We start from the raw sequence: 27,020 nt of genomic DNA on the forward strand, positions 1-27,020 counted from the left end.
AAATCAGTTTCAATAGAGTTCAGAATTTTTCTTTAAAAAATTACACTTTGGATATGCTCTGTTGTTCTTTGGTCTATTTTCTTGGATTTTAGGTGAGATGATTTGTTTTCAGCATTTATTCTATCCTGGTAAATTTATTTAAAGCTGTACAGTTTGCACTAGGTTCTGCTTTAGCCATGTTCTATATATTTTGACTTGTAGCATTTCCCTTGATACTCAATTATAAATATTTTATAGTTTCCCTTTTGATTTCATTTTAAGTCAGAGGTTATTTAGGTTTTAGATACACAGGACTCTCCCCCCTTGCTTTAAAAACTCCTAATTTTATCGCAGTATGTTCAGATCCTAGCCTCTATTATACTACTCTAAAACTTACTGGGCTTTTCTTTGTGGCCGAGAACGTGATTCATTTGTGCAGTTCCATGTGAACCCGAAGTGCTCCAAAAGATGCCTGTTAGGGAGCAGGTGTTGGTCACATCTTCTTATCCGTGGCTTGCCATGCAAAGGCCACTTGGGTCTCTGAGATGTAACTCGAGGGCTGCCTAAGGGGTCTTTGGTGACTCTTGTGAATTAATTCACTTGGGTCTCTTCCAGGTCACCGCTGTCACCCTCACCTAATCTGACCCCTCAGCCAGGTGTACTAATAAGAGCAAAGAGGAGGACCTTTTCTGGAACACAGTTCCTTCTCCAGGGCGAATGTTCATTTACAGTCGGTGACCAATTAATGTTCATGTTCTGCTTTATTCAGGAGTCCCAGAGTGAAATGTCAGCCAGCATATCGAGTATTGGTTCAGCAGAAGATCAACTATAGGGTTTCTCCTGGTGAAACTTCCCTAATCATGACTATATTCAGCATAACATTTATAAGTCAGATGGCTTGATAGTGTTTTTCAATATACTTCAGTGTGATAATCATCTACTTTAACAGTGCTAGTTATTACTGTAACATTCTAATGCCATAGAACCCATCTGTTGAAATTAAAAATTATAGTTTTTTTAAAAAATCATTTTTTAAAAAAATTGCATTTTAAGTCTGAACATTGGAAATCCCTACTTGTGCTGGAAAGGACTTGTGTGGAGTCACCTGTCTTATCAGATTGTCAGATGGCACTAGAATAACTTCAGAAGTGGACAGAGAGGTTTACCTGAAAACCATGAGGCCCTCAAACGTCCTACGTATGACATTTCTCTATGAAGTTTAACCTTGTTATTAACAAAGTACAGACTGTAGATAATTTTTAGCCATAGGTAGATGTACTAAATTCAGGATGCAGAGACTAAATATAAGGACAAATAAAATACCTCATATAAATTCAGTGGGGAAAAAAAATGGAATTTAACCATGTTTCATGTTGACTTATGAATGTGATGTCATAAACCTACTTTGAGTTTTTCAGCATTTTATCTGACTGAGTTGGCATTTTGGAGCCCATTTCCCAGCCAACAAGCTGGGATAATTTGCTGTAGACAGGAGACATTCTTACATAGTCACTGCATGGTTTCCTGTCACTGTGCCCTGGCTGGGGTAGTGGAGAGAGGGGAGGGAAGTGGGAGAATGACTGCTGAGTGGGGAGAGGAAGGGTTGAGAGGGCAAGGGACACCAGGTCTGCATGTCCCAGCAGGGTCCCAGAGATGCCAGACAAAGGTGGGAAAGATGGAGACAGACACAGCTGTTAAAAGGATTGACAGCCAAGTTTCCCTACTCCTTAATCACTGGGCTCTAAGTAACATCTCCCGGTGACTACCTGGATGAGGACATGGGGACATCTCTCCATCTTCTCATCGAGGCAGGTACCTGACTGCAGGGATCTGCCACGCAGGTGCACCCTTGCTGGCCCTGGGATTCCCCACAGGAGCTGCTTTGAGAAATTTAATGTTTTCTTTGTCCCCTCACTCAAATAGTTGTCTTCTGGCAGAAAATGCACCTGTCAGAGTTACTGTACTTATTGCAGACCATAAGGAAAATCCCTGATAAGGCCCTTCAGAGTTGTGGAAGGTTACCCTGAACTCAGTCCCCCTTGATTTAAGCCATAGGGAGGAAAAGCGAGGTTAGTAATTGATGCATTTTTCCTATTTTTCTTCTGGTCTTGAAAGCATCTTTTTAGCAGGTAAACATTATAAAGGTCAGATGAGATCAAATCATTTCAGTGATTTCCTTTGTCTTTTTTTGGTGACATTTCCTATTTGTCTCAATTTTTTGAAGCAAATTATGCTTGGGGAAAATTTGCTCCTTTCACAAGGCCACCAGGTGAACCAAAATAAAGGAGAAAAGTTAACCAATATATACCTGCTGCTCTTAGTTGTGGAGTCATTAAATCTGGGTCAGATAACAGAGTTAGGTGTAAAAAGAGGTGGAAGAGCTTCAGAAGACATAGGCCTTGGTGTGCTCTGCTAGAAGAGCACAGCTGGTGAGTCTGAGACGTGGGCTCAGGCAGCTGCATCATTACTTGGCCCTGATGAGTTGAAAACATATCAGGAAACCCAAGCTTGCAGCCCTAAGTCTCTGGCTTACCCCAGACTTTCTGGGTGCAATTCTTTTACTTTGGGAAACAGATGAATATGAGAATAACTGAGTAGTTCTCCCGAATTAGCTCCAAATGAACTTCATTCTCCAGCCCTCAGGGTGGGCACCTGCTTTTACTTGTCGACACCCCTCTGCGTTTAGTGGCACTGGGCTCTTAGCCCACAAGTGGAAGCAGTTAATGGAGACCTTGCAGCCACAAGCCCACGAGACAGGCCATGACTGCAGGAGAGCATGCAGAGACTGTTGCCAGCATCTCTCCTCACTCAGAACCCCCAGTCTTTCTCATCAAATGCCACCCTCACTTGCTGCCTGCTGCCAGTGGCCACAAGCGAGGGCTTAGTGTCCAAGCTGTGCAAAGCTGAATCAGCTGAGGCAGGCTTTGGATCAAGCGTTTTCCAAAAGAAACATACAAGGCTGGAGTGGGTCTCACATTTTTGAATGACCTTGACTAAATTCGTGGCAGATTACTCAGAATGCTCCCTCAAAAATTCTTTTTAAAAATCTCTAACCCAGGGCTCAGGAATCTTCTTTCTTTGAAGTGGGGAGTATATGTTCACTCAGCACATGGTGTCTCTGATCATCGTGTTTTCACATTACCATGTGATTCTACTCTTTGTCCTGGGGGCTGAAGAGGTGCTGAGTAATAGTGGGTTATAAAGGTAGGGCTTCTACGGAAAGAAGAGGAATGAGTAGTGAAAATCACATGTTGATTTTGACTCTTCCCTTCTAGAGAAGCCCTGCTAACTATAAAGCTCTGAATCAGATTCATTCCAAGGTCAGTAGTCAGCAGCTAAGACCTTTCCATCCAGCACTGAAGGCTGTAACGCTGCCAATGTGACTGGGTGATTGGGAATGCTGGGGTGTGTGTGTGTGGACATGGACAGTCTCTGCAGCAGAGACCCTGGATTTAAATCACAGCTCTGTGGTTTTTGGCAAGTTTCTTAATCCCTTTGTGTCTCAGTGAAGGCGCCTGTAAGATGGGGATAAAATAGTACTTATTGCATAGAGTTGATGTTGGGAATGAATTATTTAACATGTGCAGTGCAGCATAGCTGCTGACCTATAGGAAATACTATAGTACGTGGCACTGGAGAGCCTCAGGCAGTTCTCCTAAGGGGGAACTTAAAATCGACTGACTAAAAAAAAAGACCAAGGGAAAAAAAAAATCAACTGACTCTTGAAAAGCTTGTGTGCAAGGATTCACAAAGGGAGACCTCTATAGCGTCCTTATGTATTTATGTTATGAGCCCTTTGGGGAACTATCTATGGACAAGTTGATGATGGACACTGCAGGTGATGGAGCTAAAACAAGCTGTAAGAGTTGGGTCTTCCCTTCAAAGTGGCTGGCTTTCTAGTGGAGACAGAAACAAGAAAAACCCTGGTAGGAAATGGGTGGAGAGATGGGGAGAGAATTTTGCAGGGCTCAGACTTGGCTAAGGATGAGTTGGTCAGCCGTCTGGCACTCGTAAGTCCTCTCCCAGCAGGGAGACATGTGATGGACCTTCTGTCTGGATTTGAGGGCAGCAGCTATTGGAACAGAAGAGCAGAAAATGCTCTATTTCCTGGCACAGATTTCCCCTCTGTGGCAATGCTTTAAACTTTGCCTTAGGATTTTTATTTAATCGTGTGTCACTCCAGTATTCTGGCCTGCAGAATTCCATGGACTGTATTAGTCAATGGGGTCGCAAAGAGTCAGACGCAACTAAGCGCCTTTCACTTCATTTTCGGCTCTCTGGTAGCTACAGATGAGGAGGATACAAAGACCTGTGGAGGTACTGTCCTCTCTCTGTCTTGTCTCTGGACAACATTGCAGCTTTGTCAAGGCTGGGCCTTCAAAAGCTGTAGTCTCTCGTTCCTTTCTAACTAGATGATTTTGTTGGGATGAGGCTAAAGGAGGTTTAGGGAAATGACTAACATTTTAATATTTCTACATGCAAGAGTTATGAACTGTTACACTGCACAGTGCAAAGACATCAGGTAGGAGTCTAAAGTTGTTTACAGCTCTCGCTTTCCAAGTCTGTGTACTAATTTATAAGGACAGCTGGACCACAAGGGTTAACAGGTAACAGAGGTAGACAGCTTCCCCTCTTGTACTTGTATAACTAGAACTTGTGCAGTTCCTCAGCACTCTTGATGCCGACTTCTCCCATCTACCTGCTGCTGAGAGGTATTTTGAGCCCTTGAGGATGATGGTTATTTTCTCAGCTCTCAGATTTTAACAGACAGACAACCTAAATTATGCATCAGAATGGGAAATCAAAGGATGGAAAACAGTGCAATCAGTCATACAAGCTCTTTGGCATGGCAAAAGAGCTTTATCCTTGCTTAGAGGATAAAGAGCTCTCTGGGAAGAGATTTACCTGAGAGCATCCATGTGAACAAGAACTCACCGACCCTTCAGTGGTGAAACGATGAAAAATCACTATTCTCTTTATTGAACCTGACAGACCAGTGCCGTGTTCCAGACCTGTAGTTATTATCATATGTACGTGTCTATGACTTGGTTACCCTCTTTAGTCTCCGTGTTAGTAAGCTCAATTCCTGTTGACACTCTTCACCTATATCATCTCCTTATTCAGCTGTCTTTTAGGGACCCTCAGAAACTTAAAAATATAATGGACAGCCTTGGGAATTCAATAGGAAAGATATGATGAGGTTATTCTGGCAGGCTCAGAAATTTTGGTCCCTGATAGTTGTTAAATTTGGACAGCAACTATTAGGAGGTAAATGCACCATTAAGTTGGAAACAGAAATCTCAACATTTGCTAGACATGGACGGACATTAGCAGATTGATGAGGTTTAGCAGTGACATTTTATGAATACATTTATAAAAGCATCAAAAGTCTAATTTCTTTGAGGGAAGTATAGTAAAGCTCTTAGCACATGGAATTGCTAGAATGACTGGCTTTTCTATAGAATTACTGGACAGATATAAAGGCACGACCCGTGGGTGGAGAGACACCAGCACCTTAACAGAGTTCCCCACTGGGCCACTCCTCTTGGGGACCAGGGGCCTTTAGAGAGGACTGGTTTCTCTACACAGAAGATGCGACTTCTCTGTAATCCTCAAAAATCTAATATCTCTGCCAAACTTGGAAAGACTTCTTTCTAAATGGTGAAAGAAAAGACTAAAATATCTTGACTGTTTTATCTGTCCTTTGGCTGCCTCAGAGTGAGTTTGACAAGTTCTTTAATGAGGAATCTTTCCTTGGAATGAGCATTGCCACAAAAAATTATCTCATGCTGTGCAATAATGCTTGTCACTTAGCTATGAACACACCCTCCACTGCACTGAGCTCAGAGTTGGAGCCCAGAAAGTGCAAAGAAACCACAAGTGGCTTAATGGCAACCTCATGTTTATCTCAAGTGCTGTTTTTGTTCTTTGTCTTGTTGGACATTTCAGGAACACAAAATGTTGATCAGACAAGTATTTGAACAGAGGAGAGGAAGCTCCAGCCATGGGGCCAAACTTTGCTGTAATCATTACTTCTAAAATATTCCAGAGGACTACTATAGAACCCCTGTGTTCTATAGTGACATCTGTCCCTTGAATTTACTGGGTTACTGGGTCCACAGAAAGTCCAGGATTTCTCCCACTTCCACCATCCTCCCCTTTTTTTGGCATCACATCTGCATGATATTGACTTCTCAGATCTACTGAAAATGTAAAAAATGTAGTCATCAGCTGGCAGATCATCCTTTCTGAATGTTTCCCCAGGTCGGTCGAGGCAAACTGTCACATGTAGTTTAATGACAAAAGTCAGGGTAGGCAGTGTTTGGCTATAATTTTAATGACTGATGTCCTAGAATTAGTTGGGGGCTTATAAAGGCAAAGTCCCCATCCGTCTCTGGATGAAGGCAGTGATCTAACTTGCAGTACAGACTAGATGATACCAATATGAATACAAGTGCCTCAAATCAGTGACCAGTGCTGATCCAGTTTTAAATCTAGCTAGTCTTTTTTCATTCACTGTGCTTTTTCCAGCTCATGATAAAGGACAGAAAAGATTGTTTTCCCATCCATATGTATCATTTGGGGAATACTGGTTTAGCAAATCGGAGAAGGCAATGGCAAATCTGTGCCATGGTAGAGGTGCAGGCATAGAAACAAAATCTTCAATAGATATAAGATTGGACACCACAAATAATCAGTATGAGGACTTTTATTTTTGATACTATTCTACAGGAGAAGGAGTCTGAGTCCTGATTACATTCTCTGATACCCCTCCTACTCCAAGGCAGTCACTCCATTGCCCCCCTTTTTATTTATCACATCTCATTAGCAGATGTGAAGCCCATCTTCCTGGCATGAATTTTCTCATGGTGGAGCTGACAAGAGGATCCATTCACCGATGACACTTTTATTAACTGCATTAGCTGACCAAATTCCCCATGGAACTAATCTCCCTGTAGTCATATTTCTACCGAATGTTGATTACCTAAGCTTAGTTCTTTTTGTAATAAATCACTGAGTAAATGCAGCTTTGGAACCTCTGATGACCATGTAACCCACGAAACATATTTCAGAATTTCTGCACAATTAGTCTTAATAGGCACTTGCTCTTGCCTGAAGCTGGAGTGACCACTGGTGCCTTCTGTGGCTTTGAATCAGAAGGGCTGTAGGGATGGTGGAACAGGAGGTGTGGCAGCTTGGAACCTGCAGATCTCACTTCTTCCGTTCCAGGCAGGAACCAGACAGCCCCCTTTCTGAAGCAAAGAACCCAGCATGGCGCCTTTCCAGCTCCCCTCCATTTTTCTTTGGCTGTTTTTCTTCTCATGACCTAATTAGCTGCCCATGTGGGCCAGAACCCAGACAAGGAAGCTGGGAAACAAGGAAGATGTTGAGGTGGATCTGCAGTGCCCCAATATGAGAAGCCTCTGATTCTTAGCAACTAGTCATTTGTCTTTCCTGAATCTGCTTGTAAAGTGTATGCATCCTAATTGAGAGTGTGAAATGAGGTGTTCCATGAATGGGGCTTAGCAAAAAGAAAGTACTCAGTAAGCACTGGCTGTCCATGCTCTGATAGCCCTCCTACTTGAAGGCAGTCAGTTCATTGTCCGCCTGGCTAGACAGCCTCATTAGCAGACCTGAAGTCTCTGGCCCATCGTCCTGGTGTAAGTTTTCTCTTGGTGGATCCGACAAGAGGATCCATTCATTGATGACACTATTGACTGCATTAGCTTATCAAATTCCCCATGGAACTAATTCCTGTCATCATTATTATAATTATTATTACTGTGGGTTTTTAGGGTGTGTTTGGGACACTGCATAATTAGAAAAGGAAAAGTGCCTTTATTCCCCCTCTATTCTGTTATTGATCAGATTATGCCTCATGTATATAAAAGTTTCCACATTATCACTCTTCTGGCTTTTAAGAAAATGATTTAAAAAAGCAAACCTTAACATTTTCCCTCTTAAGTGGTTTTCTACTTTCGTTAGGTATCTCAGGGCTATTTTCTTCAAATGTGGGAAATGATGAGCTGCATATTTGGACAAAATGGACTTCACGTTATGCTAAGTAGAGAGAAGAAATAACCGCAAAGACATGCACCTTAAGCAGTCTGTACCTTGCTGCACGGAGCAATCCAATAGGCTATGGCGAGAAAAGGGAGGCCTAGGGAGACTCCAAAGACAGCCAGGAATTTCACAGCGATAGACTGTTGACGTAAGCCTGAGAGATTTTCATACCACATGGTAAGCAATTGCTGTTGACAGTTAGGATGAGCAACGAACTGTAAAAACAAAACAAAAACAAAAAGAAAACGCAAACAGGAAAATGGCATCGGTAGCACTTGAACAGTACATGGCCTCTGAGTAGCTCAGGGCTGACATGTTCCCCTGGGGCGGAGGTGGCCTGCGTGCTAGAGAGGGAGCAGCTGGTCAGGTATCTGCTGGGCCCCTCGGACTTGGGGATGCTGGGGCCTTTGTGCTGTGGCCAGAGCTCTCACAGGGCTGGCTGCATCAGGGCTTGGCAAACCGAGGTCCCTGAGGAGTCTCAGGCACAGAAAACAGTAGCCAGCTTTCTGGGCAAATGCTTGTCTCTAATCCCAGGAGACTTATCTCTGGGCAGAATTCATATGGGAGTCAACATGTTGGAATAGATGGAACCTGAGTAGGGTTTTAGAGTCAATATGAGTTTGAATTTTGCTTCTACCATTTACTAGCCAGGTGGCCTTGGGCCAGCTACTTAACCTCTCTGAGCTTCAATACTGTCCTCTGCAAAACAGAGTCTGTCACATTGTTCTGTAAGATTGCATGAGATACTGTAGAAGAGTTGCTCTCTCATTTCCTAACCTTGTGTGTTTCTGGATGACATGCTCACCCTCCTCAGCGTTCCCTCCTTGGATTTCAGTGGAGTTGGGCTTGGGTCCATGTCGCGTGCTGTGGCATGCTGGATCCCTGACACGCTGCGTCCCCACACAGCAGCTTCTCCCTGCCACCTCCTTTCTCTTGGAACTGCCTTGCCCTAGTGGCCGGGTTACAAGATGGGACTTTTGTGGACTTTTTGTATTGTGTTGATCTTACCCCTCTTGACAGATGTTGGACCAAGGGTAAAACCCAGACCTAAACTGGATCCATTGGGTTTTCTCAGCTGTGTATTTGAGCCTGTGATCAAGAGAGGCAGTCTTTTTACTTACTGAGGAGTTAATGTGTGGCCTTGAGAGATCTGGGTGGCTATCTTCCACTGTGTGGACTAAGCAGCAAAACAAGCCAGTTAAAGACCGAGAAAGAAGAGTGAAGTTGTCTAGAAAGATGCTCCTACCCCCTCTGAGGCCTGGCTCCACTTTGCCCACATGGTCCACGAGACACCTGTAGATTCAAATACAGCATCTTCCTTTTTCTGTTTGATTCAGCAGGTTGACTTGAGTTGCTGCAATCAAACATCCTTTACCTAAAAATATTTGGTGCTACTTGGCCATTTGTCCATTTGATTCTGTCTTGGCCAGTAGAAACTGGCAATAGGCAACATTTAAGTAACATTTATGGGAATAAAGTATACAGTTGAGAAAATTATGCTCCTTAGCTTATTTCCTCCCTGTGACAAAGGTGAGCCAGTATTTGCTTTAGGCAGCCCTGCTCTTTGGCCCCATCAGGATAGCCATGTGCCATTAGAGCTGAGATTAGAGCAGATAGACTGGACATTCTTCAAAGAGAGTGACTTTTCAGTGGATCATAATGTCCCAATTTTTATCCTGTTTGCCTTACTGGGTATTAAGGGGACATATACAACAATTTCTGGGAAATGCAAAACATTCCCTTTTCATTATAAGAACAATAAAAATAGAGCTATTTAAAAAATTCTCAACACAGATGGCAACCACTGCTTGTTTCCAGTTTCTGGGAACTCACAGTAGCGGCCAAATGATTTGTGAGGATGCTATCAAAGCTTTATTTGGCCCTGCAGCAGCCCCTGGTGATACTATTACTCAATCATTAGCTGCAAATGAGGCTTTTTGGGAGGTAGCATTATTAGATTCATTGCAACCGTTGTGGTTTTTCCCTTCAACAACCAGAGCAACAGATTCTCCTCAACCCAGGTAGGAACCCTCGGGTCATGCTATGGTTTCCTGTGTCCTTGCTGGATCACCACAAAGTGGAGCAAACAACAGAACATCCTACACGTGTTTTGGTAATTCTCAGAGCCTGGTCACAACACGGTCCCATGACAGGTCGACTTGCAGACACGAGGGGCAGTCAGTTTTGTTTTTCAGCAGTTAACCTTCTCTGGGTGCTGACGTGGCCCTGCTCAGGAGCAACGCACAGCACCATGAAGTAGCGGAGATTGCTTGGCTCACTCTGTGGCTCCCTGCACTGTGGCTGCTCTGGGAGGACCCTCGTCCTGACCCCCACCATTGGCCTGTCTGTCTTTATCTGGGAAGGGCCCTTCCATGCACCTTCTGCTGCCTCCTGCAGACAAACCAGCATAACAGATTGGGCAGCAGTGCAGGAAGGGGAGAAATTCTGAGAGAGGACAAAGTGGGAACCATTCCCATTCGCCCTCACCTACTGCAGAGAAGGACAGTGGACCCAACTTAAACAAGAGAGGCTTTCTTGAGACTCTGTTCTCCTCTGATTAGGCTTTTGTTAATTTCCACAGTGTCATTTCTTCTTCCGTAATAAAGCAACCTAGCTCCAAATCTGCTATTTATTTGTAGACAGACTTTATAACATAATGCTCCCAAAAAGCTGATGGTAGCTGATAGCCAAAGCCCAAATTGTTATTTATCTTTACATGGGCACTTTTCTGTATTTGTAGCAGGACTTAGAAGACAACCTCATGACAAATAATTCAGTGTGTATTAGAAATTTTTTTCCCACTGTGCTTTTGAAGCACAGAGAAACGTTCCTAACCCAAGGGAGATGAGAGTAACATGAAGCACACTATCAAGACACAACGAACACCCTAAGCAGAAGAGCACTCAGCCAGGGAACAAAGGCAGGAGCAGGGGGAGAATTTTCAAAAGCAGCGTCAGAGAGAAACAGAGGAAGAAAAGCCCACAGCTAGATACGATAGAACAGGAACTCAGAAAAAACAGTGTAGTTGTGGCCAGCTTTTTTTGCCATCTGGCCCACAAGAGGGTGGATTGATCAAAGGATGGGTTGTCCAGGCCATTCCTGCCCCTCAGTCATTCTGGATTGAGAGTATGCTACGCGGTTATGAAAGTTCTTCAAGGGAAGAACTGGTTTGACCACCTCAGCTTTCCCGTCTATGTGATTCATACTCTTCCTCACAGGGAGTAATGACCTGGAGCTGAAAATATGAAAGATAGGCTTACGTGGAGTGCAGCAGCCTGTCAAGAGAATATATGTCAGACCGTACCTATGACTGGGTTGGGTTGTTCCAGAGAACTAGGCTGAGGCCAGGAGCTAAGAAATTAAATTGGGAAGAGAAATAGAAGGGAGCTCTGAGACAGAATTCCCTGTACTGGTAAAGGAGACTGGGAAACAGGACCTGAAGGCCGGGTGGGACTAGAATTCATGTGGCTCCCGGTTTTTGAGTCCATCTCAAGCCAGTTATTGTGGTTGCATGTTTGACCAGCCTTCATGTTTAGTATAATATTTATACCCAGAGCTGGTTTTCTGTAAATATCTCACCTAAACTTCCTATTCCTCCCAGCCCCTGGTGACTTTTTAGTGAGAATACAGTACTGGCATATGGGGACTCTCGGGCGTATTGGCCAAATCCTGGCTCTTAATTTGCTTTCAGTTGACCCATTCATTGTTATTTTTCTTTTATAGCCTGAAGGAAGAGTATCCCCTTCACTCTTTTCCCTGCTTTATATTCATTTACAAGGAAATATCTGATATTTTAAGAATAAATAGTTGAAGACTATCAACACTCCTTAACTAACTGTTGAGTATTTTTTCGGACTGTTTCATGGAATGTTAGCACCCTTGGCCATGTATTCCTGTTACAACAGACTTTCCTGACGGGGGTGTGTTTAAGTGTGTGGGTTGGAGCAAGGCTGCCCGGGATCAAGTTCAGGTCCTGCCACACACTGGCCACATGATCTTAGATCGTCGACGCTTCCCATGTTTGGTTTCTTTTTTCTGTAAAATGAGGCTAATAATGAAGATTCAGTGAGTCAGTATTTGTAAAGTGTTTAGGACTGCTGATGCTGCTAAGTCGCTTTAGTCGTGTCCGACTCTGTGCGACCCCATAGATGGCAGCCCACCAGGCTCTGCCGTCCCTGGGATTCTCTAGGCAAGATCACTGGAGTGGGTTGCCATTTCCTTCTCCAATGCATGAAACTGAAAAGTGAAAGTGAAGTCGCTCAGTCATGTCCGACCCTCAGCGACCCCATGGACTGCAGCCCACCAGGCTCCTCCGTCCATGGGGTTTTCCAGGCAAGAGTACTGGAGTGGGGTGCCATCGCCTTCTCCGATGTTTAGGACAGTACTTGGCAAATAGTAAGTGCTGTAGTGGTATTTAATACATAAAATCAAGCCCATGATTCTCCTTTCTGAAATTTCCCATTTTCCTCCCTCCTTCCTCCTCTTGTTTCTCTGCTCTCCTCCTCTCTGGCTGTGGTTCTACTCCACCCTCCTGTTTTCATTCTGTTCTCTGCGTGGTTTGAGTGGAGTCTTTTGAAGTGTTGTTGCCTTTGGAAAGGTTCGAGTAGCCAGGCAGATGAGTGAGGCCACGCCTTCTCTAGCCTATGCCTCCCTCCTCATCCTCCAGTGAAAGCGCAGTTTAGTTGATGCAGGCAATTGGCTGAAAACGAACTGGTCTCCACGAGGGCAGTCAGGGTCACTGTCAGGTCTGTTCAGCTCCGTGCTGACACTGCCCCCACCATGGACTGCAGCACCCCAGGCCTCCCTGCCCCTCACCATCTCCCAAAGTTTGCTCAAGTTCATGTCTGTTGCATCAGTGATGCCACCTTAAAGACTGTTATATCTTGCATTTGCCTCTTTTAGGGGTAGGGGAAAAGGGCTACGTTTGAGCTCAGAGGCTTTGAGGCTGTGTGATCTCCATATCCATTAAACCCAGATCTTTCTGACACTAGGTCTCATTTACAGAATAATGAGATGTGGCAATGCATGATTTGATAAGCCAAAGAATAACTTAGCTAGAGAAAAAATTTATGAAATCCAGTGTTTATAGAGAAAATGACTTTATTTTCTGCAGAAAAGCCATCAAAGGCTGATGTCCAATGTGACTGTGATCAGGATTTTTCACTTAGCTCATTACTAGCCTTTCCTTATAGAAATCTTTTTACCCTCTGCCCTGGAAACTGTCTACACAGGCAGAGAGAGACAGGTACTATACTAGTCAAGTGGCTTTTTTTAGTGTGGACAGTAAAATGGAATTAGAATAACTCTGTGTTGCCACTGCCTATTTGAATCTTCTCATAGGCGTGGACATCTCATAGGACGGGGAAGCCTGGTGTGCTGCAGTCCACGGGGTTGCAAATAGTCGGACAAGACTGAGCAACTGAACAACAAGAGACAATAGGAGTGGATCCAATGGTGCTAATGTTACTCTGTCCCATTTTTGTCTTGGCAAAGTTCTCAGGTCATAGAAATTGAGGAGGGAAGAAGAGACATGGAAATGTTGATTGTTGACTAGTTTAGCTTGTTGGTTCATTTGTTCATTCATTCATTCCAGCATACTTCTCCCCACTGCCACCTCTTACCAGTTGCCGTGTTCAGTACTGGAAATAAAGAGCAGTTGCAGTCCTTGTCCACAGGGAGCTCTTGGCTCTGTGACCGTGTAAGTGGAGTAGGGCTTAGCAGGAACACCATCAGTTCCAGAGTAGGCCTTCCATGAATAAGCAAACACGGAATGCTCATCCCATCAATGTGCTTTCTCCTGGATTTCTCCCTTTTGTGAGACCTATTATTGAGAGTCCCATATCCATGGCACAGCTAGTTGCTTTGCCTACATAGATAACTTAACCTTCACTTTGTTCTCTGTGCAAGCAGTTAGCAGAGTGGTTACGTGCACAAGCTCTGAGGTTGGATGATCCTGGTTCAAATCCAGATACGACCCTTTCTAGTTGTGTGACCCTGAGCAAGCCCCTTCACTGCTTCTAGCTTCGTGGTCCGTGAGAGAGGAAAGTGTGTGTTGGGTGTTCAGTACCTGGCCTGGTGCTTGGGATTTAAGGTGGGCATTGGTGTTCCTGCTGTTCCTGCTACCCCTTCTGCTCCCCGTCCAGGGCTTTCAGTAGTTCTCTTTGCTCTTCCCTTTGCTGAGTTTACCCAGCAGCAGAGTTTTGAGTGACCATGGTGATTTTAGAGTTAAACATTCCTGAGGAAACTTAGTATGTTTGATTACAATAAAAAAGAAAGCAGAAGTTGTCATTGTTTTATTAAGTTTTAAATCATGGAGCATTCTAGTATGGAGTCAACACCATCACCATGCTCACTGAACCTATTTACTTAGCCACGCAGCTCTTGAATGGCCACTACAGGAGGATAATCTGTGATAGTTCTAAATGATGGTGGAGAGTGAGAAGGAAAAGGTGTGGGGCTTGGAGCTTCGGGTAGGGAGCCTCAAAAGTCATACCTCTTTCAAGGAGCCTCTAAGCATGGGCACTATCAGGGGAAGGACTGATGCTGAAGCTGAAACTCCAATACTTTGGCCACCTGATGCGAAGAACTGACTCATTGGAAAAGACCCTGATGCTGGGAAAGATTGAGGGCAGGAGAAGGATGACGACAGAGGATGAGATGGTTGGATGACATCACTGACTCGATGGACATGAGTTTGAGCAAGCTCCAGGAGTTTCTGATGGACAGGGAAGCCTGGCGTGCTGCAGTCCGCGGGGTGGCAAAGAGTCAGACATGACTGAGCGACTGAACTGAATTGAACTGAAGCATGGGCACTAGACAGTAAAATGTTTTAAAATCACAGCTTGAGTGTTTTTACAGTTACTAATTGAGGACCTAGTACATGAAGGAATTTTGGTTACGCTGTCTGTAATCTTCATAATAACCCTCCCCAAATGGATGTGTTATTTACACCCTCATATACAAATGAGGGTGTGTTATCAATCCCATCTTTCAGTTTAGGGAACTGAGGCTCGGTGAGTTCAGGTTGCCCACAGTTCCACAACTGGAGAATGGTGTAGTCGGAGTTCTAACTCATGTTTGTCTGATTCCAAAACCTGGGGTCCTTTCATGTGTAAGCTCCCTCTGGAATTCTCTTGATTTGGTTGGCTTGGAATATAGTCCTTCCTGGTCTTAGTTCTTTGTCACAAGTAAAACAATAAAAAGCAGACACGTACTGAGCACTCATATGGATCAGGCCCTGTGCTGAGCACTTGTGAACATTCTCTCGTTTAATTCAATATGCCCATTATAAAGCTGATGGTGCTGTGACTATCAGATCTGACTCCAATGTGAACATTTCCTAACCACCTTATGCTGCCTTTCTCAGCTGAAGTTTCCTGCATCTTTTCTGGGTCAGATCCCTGTCAGATTCTATCTGCCAAGCAGAAGGGCCTCTCTGTGAGCCTACAGATTTCATGTGTGCCGAAGAGATGCTAATATGGTTTTCCAGCCAAAGTTCTAGGTGTCTCCGTTCACCCCGTGGCGGTAGGCTACATCCTCTTGGAAAGGACAGTTGACCTCTGACTTTCTTCTCTAGAGCAGTAGATGTTCTATGCTAATCCCACACCCATTCCATTTGCATTGTTTGGGTTGGATGGAAGGATGGAGGGTTAGATGGAGGGCATTTGGGCTGAGGAGAAAGGAAGCATGTGAAAGAGAAGGAAAAAGAAGAACAGAGCAAATGAAGGGAGAGTCAGAGAGTTTAAAACCTGACTTTCAGCTGAGGTTCCCTCTTCCTCTCTTTTCCTTTCCATTTCCAGTTTCTGGCCAAACTCTGGCAAAGCTGTTCTCAGAGCCTTCCCAGAGTCGACCATCTCTGAGCTCTGCTCAAGGTGTCTCTGCTTGCTGGAGTGCTTTCCTTCTCATTTCCACGCATCCAAGTTTTGTCCAGCCCAGTAACCATCTCTTCCATGAAAGTTTGCCCTGCTCAAGTAAGAATCTCTCTTTCTCTCCTCTCAAGTAAGTCATGATCTCTGTCTGTAATCATAGGTAATATGCCTGTATAATCCTCTGCTAGAGAGAAGACCCCTTCTGGAGGGTTCTTATGGTACTCCTCATGGCACTCACTGCTTGGGTATTTAGGCAGTGTTAGGTATGAGCGAGTGTGCAGCTAGGAGTTCAGACTGCAAACCAGTGCCATGTGCAGGACCAGAGTGGCCTTCCCTACATGGTCCCTGTGGTGCAGCAGAGTCTAGCACCTCTGGCCATGTCACCACATCTGGAAGAGACACATGGGAACAAGAGGCTGAAAGCTTGCTTGCCCCCCAGGAGACACAATGAGTCGATAGATGACTGAATTCACATCCCCACTGAAGTTATTTTCACTACAGAAGTTCCAGGAGATTGGAAGACAGTGACAACAGCACTGTCAACTGCAACAAAACTTCATTCTCAAAGGTAACCAGGCTAGGAGTGGAAAGAGCTTACCAGGAGAAAGCTCATCATCATCTGGAAGAGGTGCCCAAGAGCTGAGCCAAGGAGTCAGAGGGGGATTGGAACTCAGCTCAGGGGAGTTTTGCTTCTTTGTTTCATATGTGTCGCTTCCGCACACTGCCTCCCGCCCCTCACCTTTTGGCAGCACTGTCTTCAAGATTCTTCATTTGCTAACCAAATAAGTGTGCTTTAAACGGAGAAGGCGATGGCACTCCACTCCAGTACTCTTGCCTGGAAAATCCCATGGATGGAGGAGCCTGGTAGGCTGCAGTCCGTGGGGTCGCGAAGAGTCGGAAACGACTGAGCAACTTCACTTTCACTTTTCACTTTCACGCATTGGAGAAGGAAATGTCAACCCACTCCAGTGTTCTTGCCTGGAGAATCCCAGGGACGGGGGAGCCTGGGAGGCTGCCGTCTGTGGGGTCGCACAGAGTTGGACACGACTAAAGCGACTTAGCAGCAGCAGCAGCAGTGCTTTAAACACTCCCCTCCCTGCCGGGAGATTCCCTTTGGATGCCTGAACAGATGTCTCGCTCGATTCCAGCTTCCCCCAGCTCCTCTTCCACTTGTGCGCCTGCTGGCCCAGCCAGCCCTGGTATCCTTTTAGTCACGTCCACAGCTGAGGGTCCAGCCAGGCAGCTTCTGATTGAATGATTTGCGAAGTTTGCAGGGCAGCAAGAGGAGATGGGTGCTTCTGAAGGCTCTTGGCTTCCCACTGAGATTTGATATCATACCTTCAGTTAAGTAGCTTTCTTGTTGTTCCCAGAGATAACGTCTCTGTTCTTGTTTCCCAGGGACAGCAGGACATGAAAAATTCTTCAACCTCAAATTAATCAGACCTTGAAATTTCCTGATCAATAGGGATTACTTACACAAACACCTAAGGTTTGTAGGTTTTCAGGACTGTACCTGTGACTCAGCCCCATCTCTCTTGCCAGGGAAAGAATGATTTTGGGCTTCTTCCAGGATAAGCCAGTTCTTGAGTGCAAACACAGTGGCAGTAGACTTTGGCTGGCCCTCCTGGAGATAAATGCTGACCGTGATTTTTCAGTGTTCCTGGGAGTACTCCCACAGCTGTGAGCCCAGAGGGTCCTGATGAGCAGACTTGGTTTCTAGTCTGGCTAAGCTGTGGACTCAGTGAGCTTCTAGCTGGCTCCAGATGTGGGCCTCTGCTCTTTCAAAAGTGTTACAAAGAGGCCATTCTCCATACCTGGGCAGTGATTGTCTCCACCTCACTTACGGCTATGCTGTAGCCTAAAGAGAAATGGGAGCAGCTTCTAGCAAACCTTCTTGGATTATCTTCAACTACTCACCTTCCTGAGCCCTCCCCTCCAGCCAAACTGTCCTGCTTACTGTTCCCAGACATGGCCTACGTTGCCCTCCTGCCTGTTTCAAGGAGGTCCATCTTGCTCCTCTCTGGTTCAGTTCCTAATCAACCTTCAGCATCCAAGCTTGTCTTTACTTTTAAGTGATTCCAAGTCCCTCAATCCCCTGAGATACCTTGAACTCCTGGGTCTTGTACAGCCCACTCAGGTGACAGTCATGGTCTGGGGTCAAGTTGTGAAGAGCTGGACTATTGTGTTTACATCTGAGCTCTTCTGCTATTTTTAAGCTCTTTGAGGGAACCTGCCTTTGTATCCTCAGGAGTATACAGCCTTATGTTTTGCACATAGCCAGTACTCAGTAAACATGTTGAATGATAAATTGTACTCTTCTGAAGCCTCTAAGATCTGCTACATCATTTTCTCTGACTCATAATCCTAGAATGATTTCTAAATATAACACGTCCTTTCTTACTCAGGATCTGATGAACACTGAACTGTCTTCACATCTTTAGTAGAGGGCAGACAGGGAGAGGTGATGAAAACGAAATTAGCCTCGTACCTTCTTGTGCCAGAGAAGATTGAAATGAGAGGCTAAAATAGGGTGTGAGGATTCTCTTTTGGATTGAATGAGGATTGTTTAATTTCAGTGGTCTGCCATTACCACTGCAAACACATCAATCTGGCAAATATTTATATAATATAGTAATTTCTGTTATTATAAAGAATAGCTAATGTTTATTTATTATTTATTCTTTGTCAGGCTCTTTGGTTAACAACTGTGATGTTATTTAACCCTCACATCAATTCCTTGATACACATTGTTATCTCTACTTTAAGTTTGGCAGCATGAGACACAGGGAAATTAAGTAACTTGCCTATAAACACACAGGTGATTATTACAGAGTATGGACTTGAAGCCAAAGACAATGTTTTGAACTATTATCCTGTATTTCCACAAGGTAGATTTCAAACAGGCAGACGTGCCAAAGCATGAGGATCCGCAGTGATTTCTCCAAGCTTACAGAGGCCAGGGGACCTCACAATTCAAGTTGTTAAAACTGTTATCTCTCTGTGCTTCTGCCTGTGGGATAGCAAAATCCCAGTAGAGATAAAAAATCAGACATACGCAATGGGAAAGGCTTGAAGCCAGTTTCCTCGACAACTTCATCTTGCTAAAAGGAGTGAGTCATCGTGCTAAAGATGAACTCCTGGGCTCTCTCTCCTGAATGCACACAAGAGTAGCAGCAACTGATTCAGCTGTCACTCAGCTGCCTGGTCACCACTCTGCAAGGACAAGTTAATGTGGAGGTACCCAAGTCTACATTTATAGCCTTGAAATGTAAAGACTCCAGCCAAAAACTTGCTTTGCTGAAGGTCCTTCTAGGATCTTTGGCCTCTTGCCAAATCTCACCTGATGATGATACTTCACTAGGAAAAGCTGTAGTTTCAGATAATTCTTTGAGCCTGGGATCTTCATAATATTCCCAAGTTGGATCCATTACTCTTGTCCTTTAGGTGCAAGGTCATAGAGTGTACACAGGCTCAGAAGTCAGCCTGCCTGGCTGCCAGTCTTGGTTTCACCATTGATTATTGAAGACAGGGTGGATTCAGTTTTCAGGCCTCAGTTTCTCCATTTATAAGCATGGCTAACTCAGAGCAGTTTTCAAGGCTTCAGAAAATGCAGTCCTACATTTTGGTTCAGTGGTTTCATGGCAACCCACTCCAGTATTCTTGCCTGGAAATTCCACGAACAGCGGAGCCTGGTGGGCTACAGTTCATGAGGTTGCAAAGAGTCAGACATGACTGAGCAACTAACATACACAATACTGTTTTTTGTTATTGGTGTTGGTATAATATTATATTTCTGTAATAAAAGTCAGACATGTAAATCATTATAATCTTAAGCCCTGTCTGAAGAGTTGTGTCATGCATTAAAGTTTTTAATAAATTAAAAGTATGCTCACTTACAGAGTTTTCATCTCTATATTTTTTAATGGTTCTTAATGAGAGAAAGAAATTCAATTGTCTGTAAAAACAAAGTTTTCTTGCAAGAATAATTCTACCTTCAGTTCAAAGCTTTTATCAAATAGGAGAATATACATCCAAAGGTGGTGGTTGTCGTTCAGTCACTCAGTCACGTCTGACTCTTTGTGATCCCATGGACTGCAGCATGCCAGGCTTCCCTGTCCTTCACTATCTCCCAGAGTTTGCTCAGACTCATGTCCATTGAGTTGATGATGCCATCCAACCATGTCATGTCGCCCCCTTTTCCTCCTGACCTCAATCTTTCCCAGCATCAAGGTCTTTTCCAGTGAGTCAGCTCTTCTCATCAAGTGGCCAAAGAATTGGAGCTTCAGCTTCAGAATCAATCTTTCCAATGAATATTCAGGGCTGATTTTCTTTAGTATTGACTGGCTTTATATATTTGTAGTCCAAGGGACTCTCAAGAGTCTTCTCCAACACTACAGTTTGAAAGCATCAATTCTTCGGCGCTCAGCCTTCTTTATGGTCCAACTCTCACATCTGTACATGACTTCTGGAAAAACCATAGCTTTGACTATATGGACCTTTGTAGGCAAAGCGATGTCTCTTTTTTAATAGGCTGTCTAGGTTTGTCATAGTTTTCCTTCCAAGGAGCAAGTGTCTTTTTAATTTCATGGCTTCAGCCACCATCCCTAGTGATTTTGGAGCCCAAGAAAATAAAGTTTGTCACTCTTTCCATTGTTTCTCCATCTATTTTCCCTGAAGTGATGGGACCAGATGCCATGATCTTAGTTTTTTGAATGATGAGTTTTAAGGTCAGCTTTTTCACTCTCCTCTTTCACCTTCAAGAGGTTGTTTAGTTCCTCTTTGCTTTCTGCCATTAGAGTGATATCATCTGCATATCTGAGGTTATTGATATTTTTCCTGGAAATCTTGATTCCAGGAGAAATATCATCCAAAGGTATTGATATTGATATAGGAAATCAACATGTATATTTAACTAAGCAGAAGAAGGCAAAGATAGATCAGAAATGCTTTCTTGAAATATAAAACACAGCTTTCAGCCAATAAAAAATTATAGTCCTAGGTTGATGGAGCTAGTAGTTAAGTGGTAAGGTGAAGTGATCCTACATTTTTCAAGAAGATTTTCTTCTCCAATTATCAAAAGTATTAGGTCAGTTGCAGATGAAGGAATCAGAGGGAGATGTCTTGAATTTACCTGTAACTTTTTTGTCTGATTCCCAAATTTCCAGGGTTCTCTTGCAGAGAAATGTACATATAACTCTGCAGTGATTTATTTAATACACTTTACTTTTTAAAGTCACACTTTGCATTTTACTCTTATGTAATTATTTAAAAATAAGCACTCAAAGTTAATTTCTATTCTACGAATATATTGCTGATATACGTGTAACATGTATTTTGCCCATATATTTACTTGATACTTTTATTTGTATGTAGTTTTATCTTTGAAACATACTTAGGATTTTGTCACTTTTTTTAATTTAAAATTTTGAATTCTTAACACTTACAGAATGTTTGGGTTACTGGTATTTTGATGATAATGAGAAATGCTGAAATAATGACATAGCCATTGGGTCAAGAATTAGAAATAGCATGTTTGTAACCCCCGTGTTCCAGATGTTGGCAGCTGGTGACTGCAAACCTAGCCTCAATAGGAGGCGTGCTTGCATCTAACTACCAGACAGACAGTAAGTGCTGACTGATCCACGCACCAAGCATTTTCAGGCATGGAGAGCACAACAGTGAGCAGTATGGTCAAGGCCTTTGCCCTTGAGGAACTTGTGAATTCCCATTTCTTTAGCTACAGCTAAATCTGTAGCCCTTTCAAGCTAGATGGCAGGGTTTTTTTTTTTTTTTTGATCACCTCTTCTATGTATTTCTGTTGGATTCAAGTATTCTACACAAGTCACTCTGCTGCTGCTGCTGCGTTGCTTCAGTCGTGTCTGACGCTGTGCGACCCCATAGATGGCAGCCCACCAGGCTCCCCCATCCCTGGGATTCTCCAGGCAAGAACACTGGAGTGGGTTGCCATTTCCTTCTCCAATGCATGGAAGTGAGAAGTGAAAGTGAAGTCGCTCAGTCGTGTCTGCTGTCACTAAATGTGTTCTGAACTGTCCCTCGGTGACTGGTTCAGTGCATGGCACTGCAGCCCTGGGCCTCTGTAGCCCTGCTCTGGCTGCCCCACCAGCTGCTCTCTGGCCTCTTGTTCTGCTCGCATGGATCCCTCCTGGCTGGTCCATGCCTCTGAAGAGTGAGTCTGTCCTTCTGTTCTCTCCTCTGCTCTGAGGGGCTGACTTTTTCCTGTAGTTCTGCTGCTGGGCTCCCACAGGGTGGTGGGTGCTAAATTCTTGGGGCCTGGGATGTCTCCTTCTCATGTGAGGCATCTGCTTTCTCAGCAGAGAAAGATCTCCATCTTTTGACCTCAGAAATGGCTGTCTCTTCTCATCTTTTCTAAGGTCAGCACTCCAAAAGAGTCTTTGAAAAGTGATGCCCGAGGTGCAGTAATGTCTTCCGTTGTTCTGTAGTTGCTCCTTCTCAGGGTTCAGGCCTGCATGATTCTGCTTCTGACGACTCTTAAGCGGAGGATTCTTTCCTTCATTTGTGTTTGTGCTTAGTCGTGTCCAGCTCTTTGCAACCCCAAGGACTGTAGCCCGCCAGGCTCCTCCATCCATAGAACTCACCAGGCAGGAATAATCAAGTGGTTGCCATTTCCTTCTCCAGGGGATCTTCCCCATCCAGGGGTTGAACTTGGATCTTCTGTGTCTCCTGCATTGCAGGCAGAGTCTTTACCCACTGAGCCATCCAGAAAGAAGTGGAGGATTACTTGTTATATTTCATCTCCATTTGACTTTGTGAATTAGCCTTTTGAAAGCTGGATGGAGAGAGGGGTTAAATCCTGAGTCAGTACTCTTTGCTCCCTACACACAGCTCATCTTGGCTTGTGGGGAGGCCAAGGCAGATCCAAGGACCAACACTGCTGAGCCCTGATCCTCTGCTTATCCCTCACACTCAGTCTTGGCCAGACTTCTCCCTTCTAGGAATTTTTTTCTCAGGCTTTCCTTAAAAATTAACCTTATTTTCTACTCTTCCACCTTCTAGCACCAACTTGACCAACAAAGTTAAACCCTGTGTAGACATTCTTCAGATTCTTTTTCATGTGGTTCTGGGCCCTATGCAAACAATAGGGTGTGTCTATTATGAGCACCCCCTCCCCAGCAACCACCATAATTTTCCCCATCTAGAGCGTACATTAAACTTTTAAAGGGTGTCTCCTAATCTCATGTGTCATACTGCTTATTTCTACCCTCTGATACTTTAAAGGACATTCAAACATAGACAAAGAGCCTGGCACATACCTTTGCTAGATAATTAGTCAATGTTGGTTTCTTTTCTCTTGGTGCCTGCTGTCACCCAAGACTTCCAGCCTTGCTGCTTTCACTTTGCTCAAAAATGTGGATATTCATCACACCTCAAACACTGGGAAACATGCAGCATTTACTTCTGGCAGAAGCACAGTCTGGTTAGGCAGGTGACTGCTGGCTCTCTGTTCTTAGATGTCACTGATTCAGTTATCAGTGCAAAGTTCCCCTTAGTGAGAGCTATGAATATTCAGCAACAAGTGCACAGGTCCCCTCGACACATGTGCTTGGTATTTGAAGAGGCAGTGGTCTCCTTTGTCATTCAGGGGCTCATGATATACATAGAAAATTTCTTCATGGGTTGAGTTAATTTTGGTCATACTGGTTTTTATCATGTTCTGACAAATAAAATCTTTCTTTAACTATGTTCATATTCTTCAGAAATGGAAACTGAGTCTCATAAACTATTGTGATCTATTATATCTGTGTATATATAAATTTATGTTCATCCATTCATCCATCCTTCCATTCACCCAGAAAATAATACCTACTGAGCCAAATATCAGGAACACACAGTTTGCAAATAATGTCTCTCAATATTGTTCTCATGATTCTCAACATCTACGTCAGGATAGATTAGCAGGAAATTCAGTGTAGTTCAATCAGTGCCATAACAGGGTTAGCCCTTAATGCTGTGAAACAGCAGAGAAGAGGCACCCAACCCAGGAGGGGATGTGGAAGGATAATGAAAAAAGGCTTCCTGGAGGAGTGATTCTTGAGCGGAGCCATGAAGGCTATAACCAGGCCACTGAGAGGGCCAGGAAGGGCATGCTGGGGAGAAGTAGCTGCAAAGAGATTGGGCTTGAGGGTTAGATAGATCTTAGGGCTCAACCCTACCTCTGAACTGAATCTGTTTCATCTGTAAATAGGGATGACAGTATTGATGGTTTAAACTGAATGAATGTATTCAAAACACTTGACATGGTGAAGGGGACAGATGAAGCACTTAACAAAATATTGTTGTTATTATTATTAGTGATGCCTTAGTGCCTGGTGTGTCAGGAGAGGTGTAGGCATCTCACAGTGAATGGACCATTGGGGAGTGATGGGAAATGGGTGCTCCTGAAGAAGTCTTGCATCATACTGAGATGGAAACTAAACATGACTTGGAAACGCAGAGTACCTTGGGAGCTAGAGAGAGTTGTAGTAGATGTTCACAATTAGGAATCAGGGCCAGTTGCCCGTAGTGTAGATTGTATGCACACACACACTTCCCCACTTCCGCCCCTGCTGTCCTCTCATTTACCAAAGAGCAAAAACAACATCATTTAAATTACATCATCAGACAGTCTCAGAAGGCTCCGGGGCACCTGATTCATGGAACCTGCCCAGTAGACAATGATAATTTATTGCAGTGTCCAGGATTCATTTTGCAACCTCTTCAAATGTTAATGATCAATAATGTAATTATGATGGGGAAAGTTCCTGGGCCAGTTGTGGGTTTAATTTAATTTACAAAGCCATCTGGAGCTATGCAGGAGACTTTTTACATTTCTTCCATGCCAGATTTGAATAACTTCAAGTCACTGTAATGTCAAATGTATAGCAAAGGCAATAGCCCTAAGCTCTGAGGGTCTAGAAAGGGAGCCCATGACTTGGGTAAAAGGATAGGAAGGGACTGAGTGGTAAGCAAAGGAAAGTCTCCGGTCAGGGTGGTTATGGAAGACTTTGGTGTGTTTCAGGAAGAATGAGATTGCCAGTGGGCTGGATCACCGTGAACCAAGAAGAGAGAGGCAGGATGTGAAGCAGGCAAGGACAGATTATCAGAAGTCTGATAGACATGGAAAGAAATGTGATGTCTTTCTAAGCAGCATGGGCACCACTGGTCTGGCCTCTTGTTCAGCTGAGGGAAGCTCAGTTCTGAGCAGAAATCCATCCTCTTGAGCCAAATAATGCCCCTTCCTTGGTCTTGGGGAGATGGGAGAGGAGAGGTTACAGAATCCACCATCATTCTCGAATGCTCTGACTCATCCCCAGATCACTGAGCTGTTGGACAAGAGCTCCCTCCTTGGTCCTCACTCTTCTCTGCCTTGATGCTTATCCTACACTCCCGTCCTTCTCTGAGGAAGAAGCATCCAATCTAATCTCAGCCAGCTCTCACCTCTGTTCTTGATCTTCCCTGTGGCTCCCCGACCATCTGAAGCCTAGCTCCTGAACCCTACTGAAATGGCTGTCTCAGAATTTCTTCTGATTGTCAGATCCACGAGTCTATTCTATGTCTTCCTTCCCTCTGACGGTTCCGTAACCCAGGTGCTGCCTATTGAACCATAAATGCCTTCTCCCTTAACCCACTCTGTACCACTGGGTGTCTGAATAACCTGCCTGGGAGAGGAGCCTGTCTAGTTTTGTTGGCTAAAGGCTCGTCACAGGAGAATGAGGGGTGGTTTGCCTTCTGTCTCCTGTGGATGTGGCCAGGAAGGCTCTGGAAGAGCCAAGCAGTCCTGGCTCAGGAGGAAGTTCACAGTTTCTGGGGGCTTTAGGAATGGTTCTGCAGCTCCTATGCTGACCTTTTTCTCAGAATAAGGCCCAGTGAAGGGGAGGGGAGGGTACCTGGTGGTGAAGAAATACTTCCTGAGTCCAGGAGAGGAGAGTGGGCTTTGGGAATTTTCTGTGGGGTGTAGATATCAGAGTCTGCATGAACTGTCTGCACTGGAGACAAAAGGACCCCCAAATAGGGACAATTAGAGTGCTATGCGTACTGACCCAGGCCAAGGGGCTTCTTTATGGGAGTTCAGGAGAGGGTTCCGGCACCAGTCTGGCCTAGAAATCTTGCTTTACTGGAACCTCCATAAAGGCAGAGATTCTTGTCTGTTTTGTTTTTATTATTGTATTCCCTGTACTGGCTATAGTATCCAGGATACAGTGCTCAAAAAACAAAGTGTTGGATGAATAAGATTGAGCCACAGCTTGTGGACAGATGGAGGTGGTCAGTGGGTGTTAGGGGTTTCAGGAGTGTCCACACAAAGATGGGCACAGGCCAAGAGCCCTCTTTGGGTGCACAGGTAAGTCTTTAGGACCATGATATGACACAGAGGAGGGTGCCCTGGACTGACTGAGGCAGGATATCCTGGCAGCCTGGGTAGGAGACATGTGTGCATGCTCAGTTGCTAAGTTGGGTCCGACTCTTTGTGACCCCATGGACTGTAGCCCACCAGGCTCCTCTGTTCATGGCATTTCCCAGGGGAGAATACTGGAGTGGGTTGCCATTTCCTTCCCCAGGGGATCTTCCCAATGCAGGGATCAAACCCCAGTCTCCTGTGTCTCCTTCATTGGTAGGGGGATTCTTTACCACTGAGCCACCTGGGAAGCCCTGGTAGGAGACACTGGCTTAGATTTGACATGTTTTAGAAAAATTGATAAAAGCCAATATTTATTGAGCATTTATGATGTACCAAACATTTTAAAATGATTAATATTCACAGTAATCCTAAGACATAGATATAATGATTAGCTTTCTTTTTTCCTTCAAATGAGGAAAGAGGCATGAGAGAGGCTAAGTGACTTGTATAAGATCACACAGCCAGGATGTGAAGTGCTTAGGCACTCTCACTCCAGAGCTTCATCTGTACCAAGTAGCAGTTAAGATGAGAGAGTCATGAAGCAAATTCATACTGGTTGTACGTGTTTCTTTACTAATTGCATACTTAACATTGTTTATACATACATGTATAATATGTAACATTTTAATAATATAATAATACTGTCAGAACAGATTATAGTTAGATAACTTTTTTTTTCTAGTAATTGTATATAA

At 44.2% G+C, this 27,020-nt stretch overlaps 1 protein-coding gene across 1 annotated transcript in view; it reads right to left on the reverse strand.

Moving 5' to 3' along the window:
* The window catches only part of TRPC7 (transient receptor potential cation channel subfamily C member 7), a 145,521-nt gene that overhangs the window by 59,035 nt on the left and 59,466 nt on the right, over window positions 1–27,020 (reverse strand). The window contains exon 4 of the mRNA XM_061424850.1: window positions 8,094–8,258. Within this exon, the coding sequence (XP_061280834.1) occupies window positions 8,094–8,258 (165 nt within the window). The remainder of the gene's footprint in view (window positions 1–8,093; window positions 8,259–27,020) is intronic.

Source organism: Bos javanicus, chromosome 7 (genome assembly GCF_032452875.1).
Source record: "Bos javanicus breed banteng chromosome 7, ARS-OSU_banteng_1.0, whole genome shotgun sequence".
NCBI classification, from domain to species: domain Eukaryota; kingdom Metazoa; phylum Chordata; class Mammalia; order Artiodactyla; family Bovidae; genus Bos; species Bos javanicus.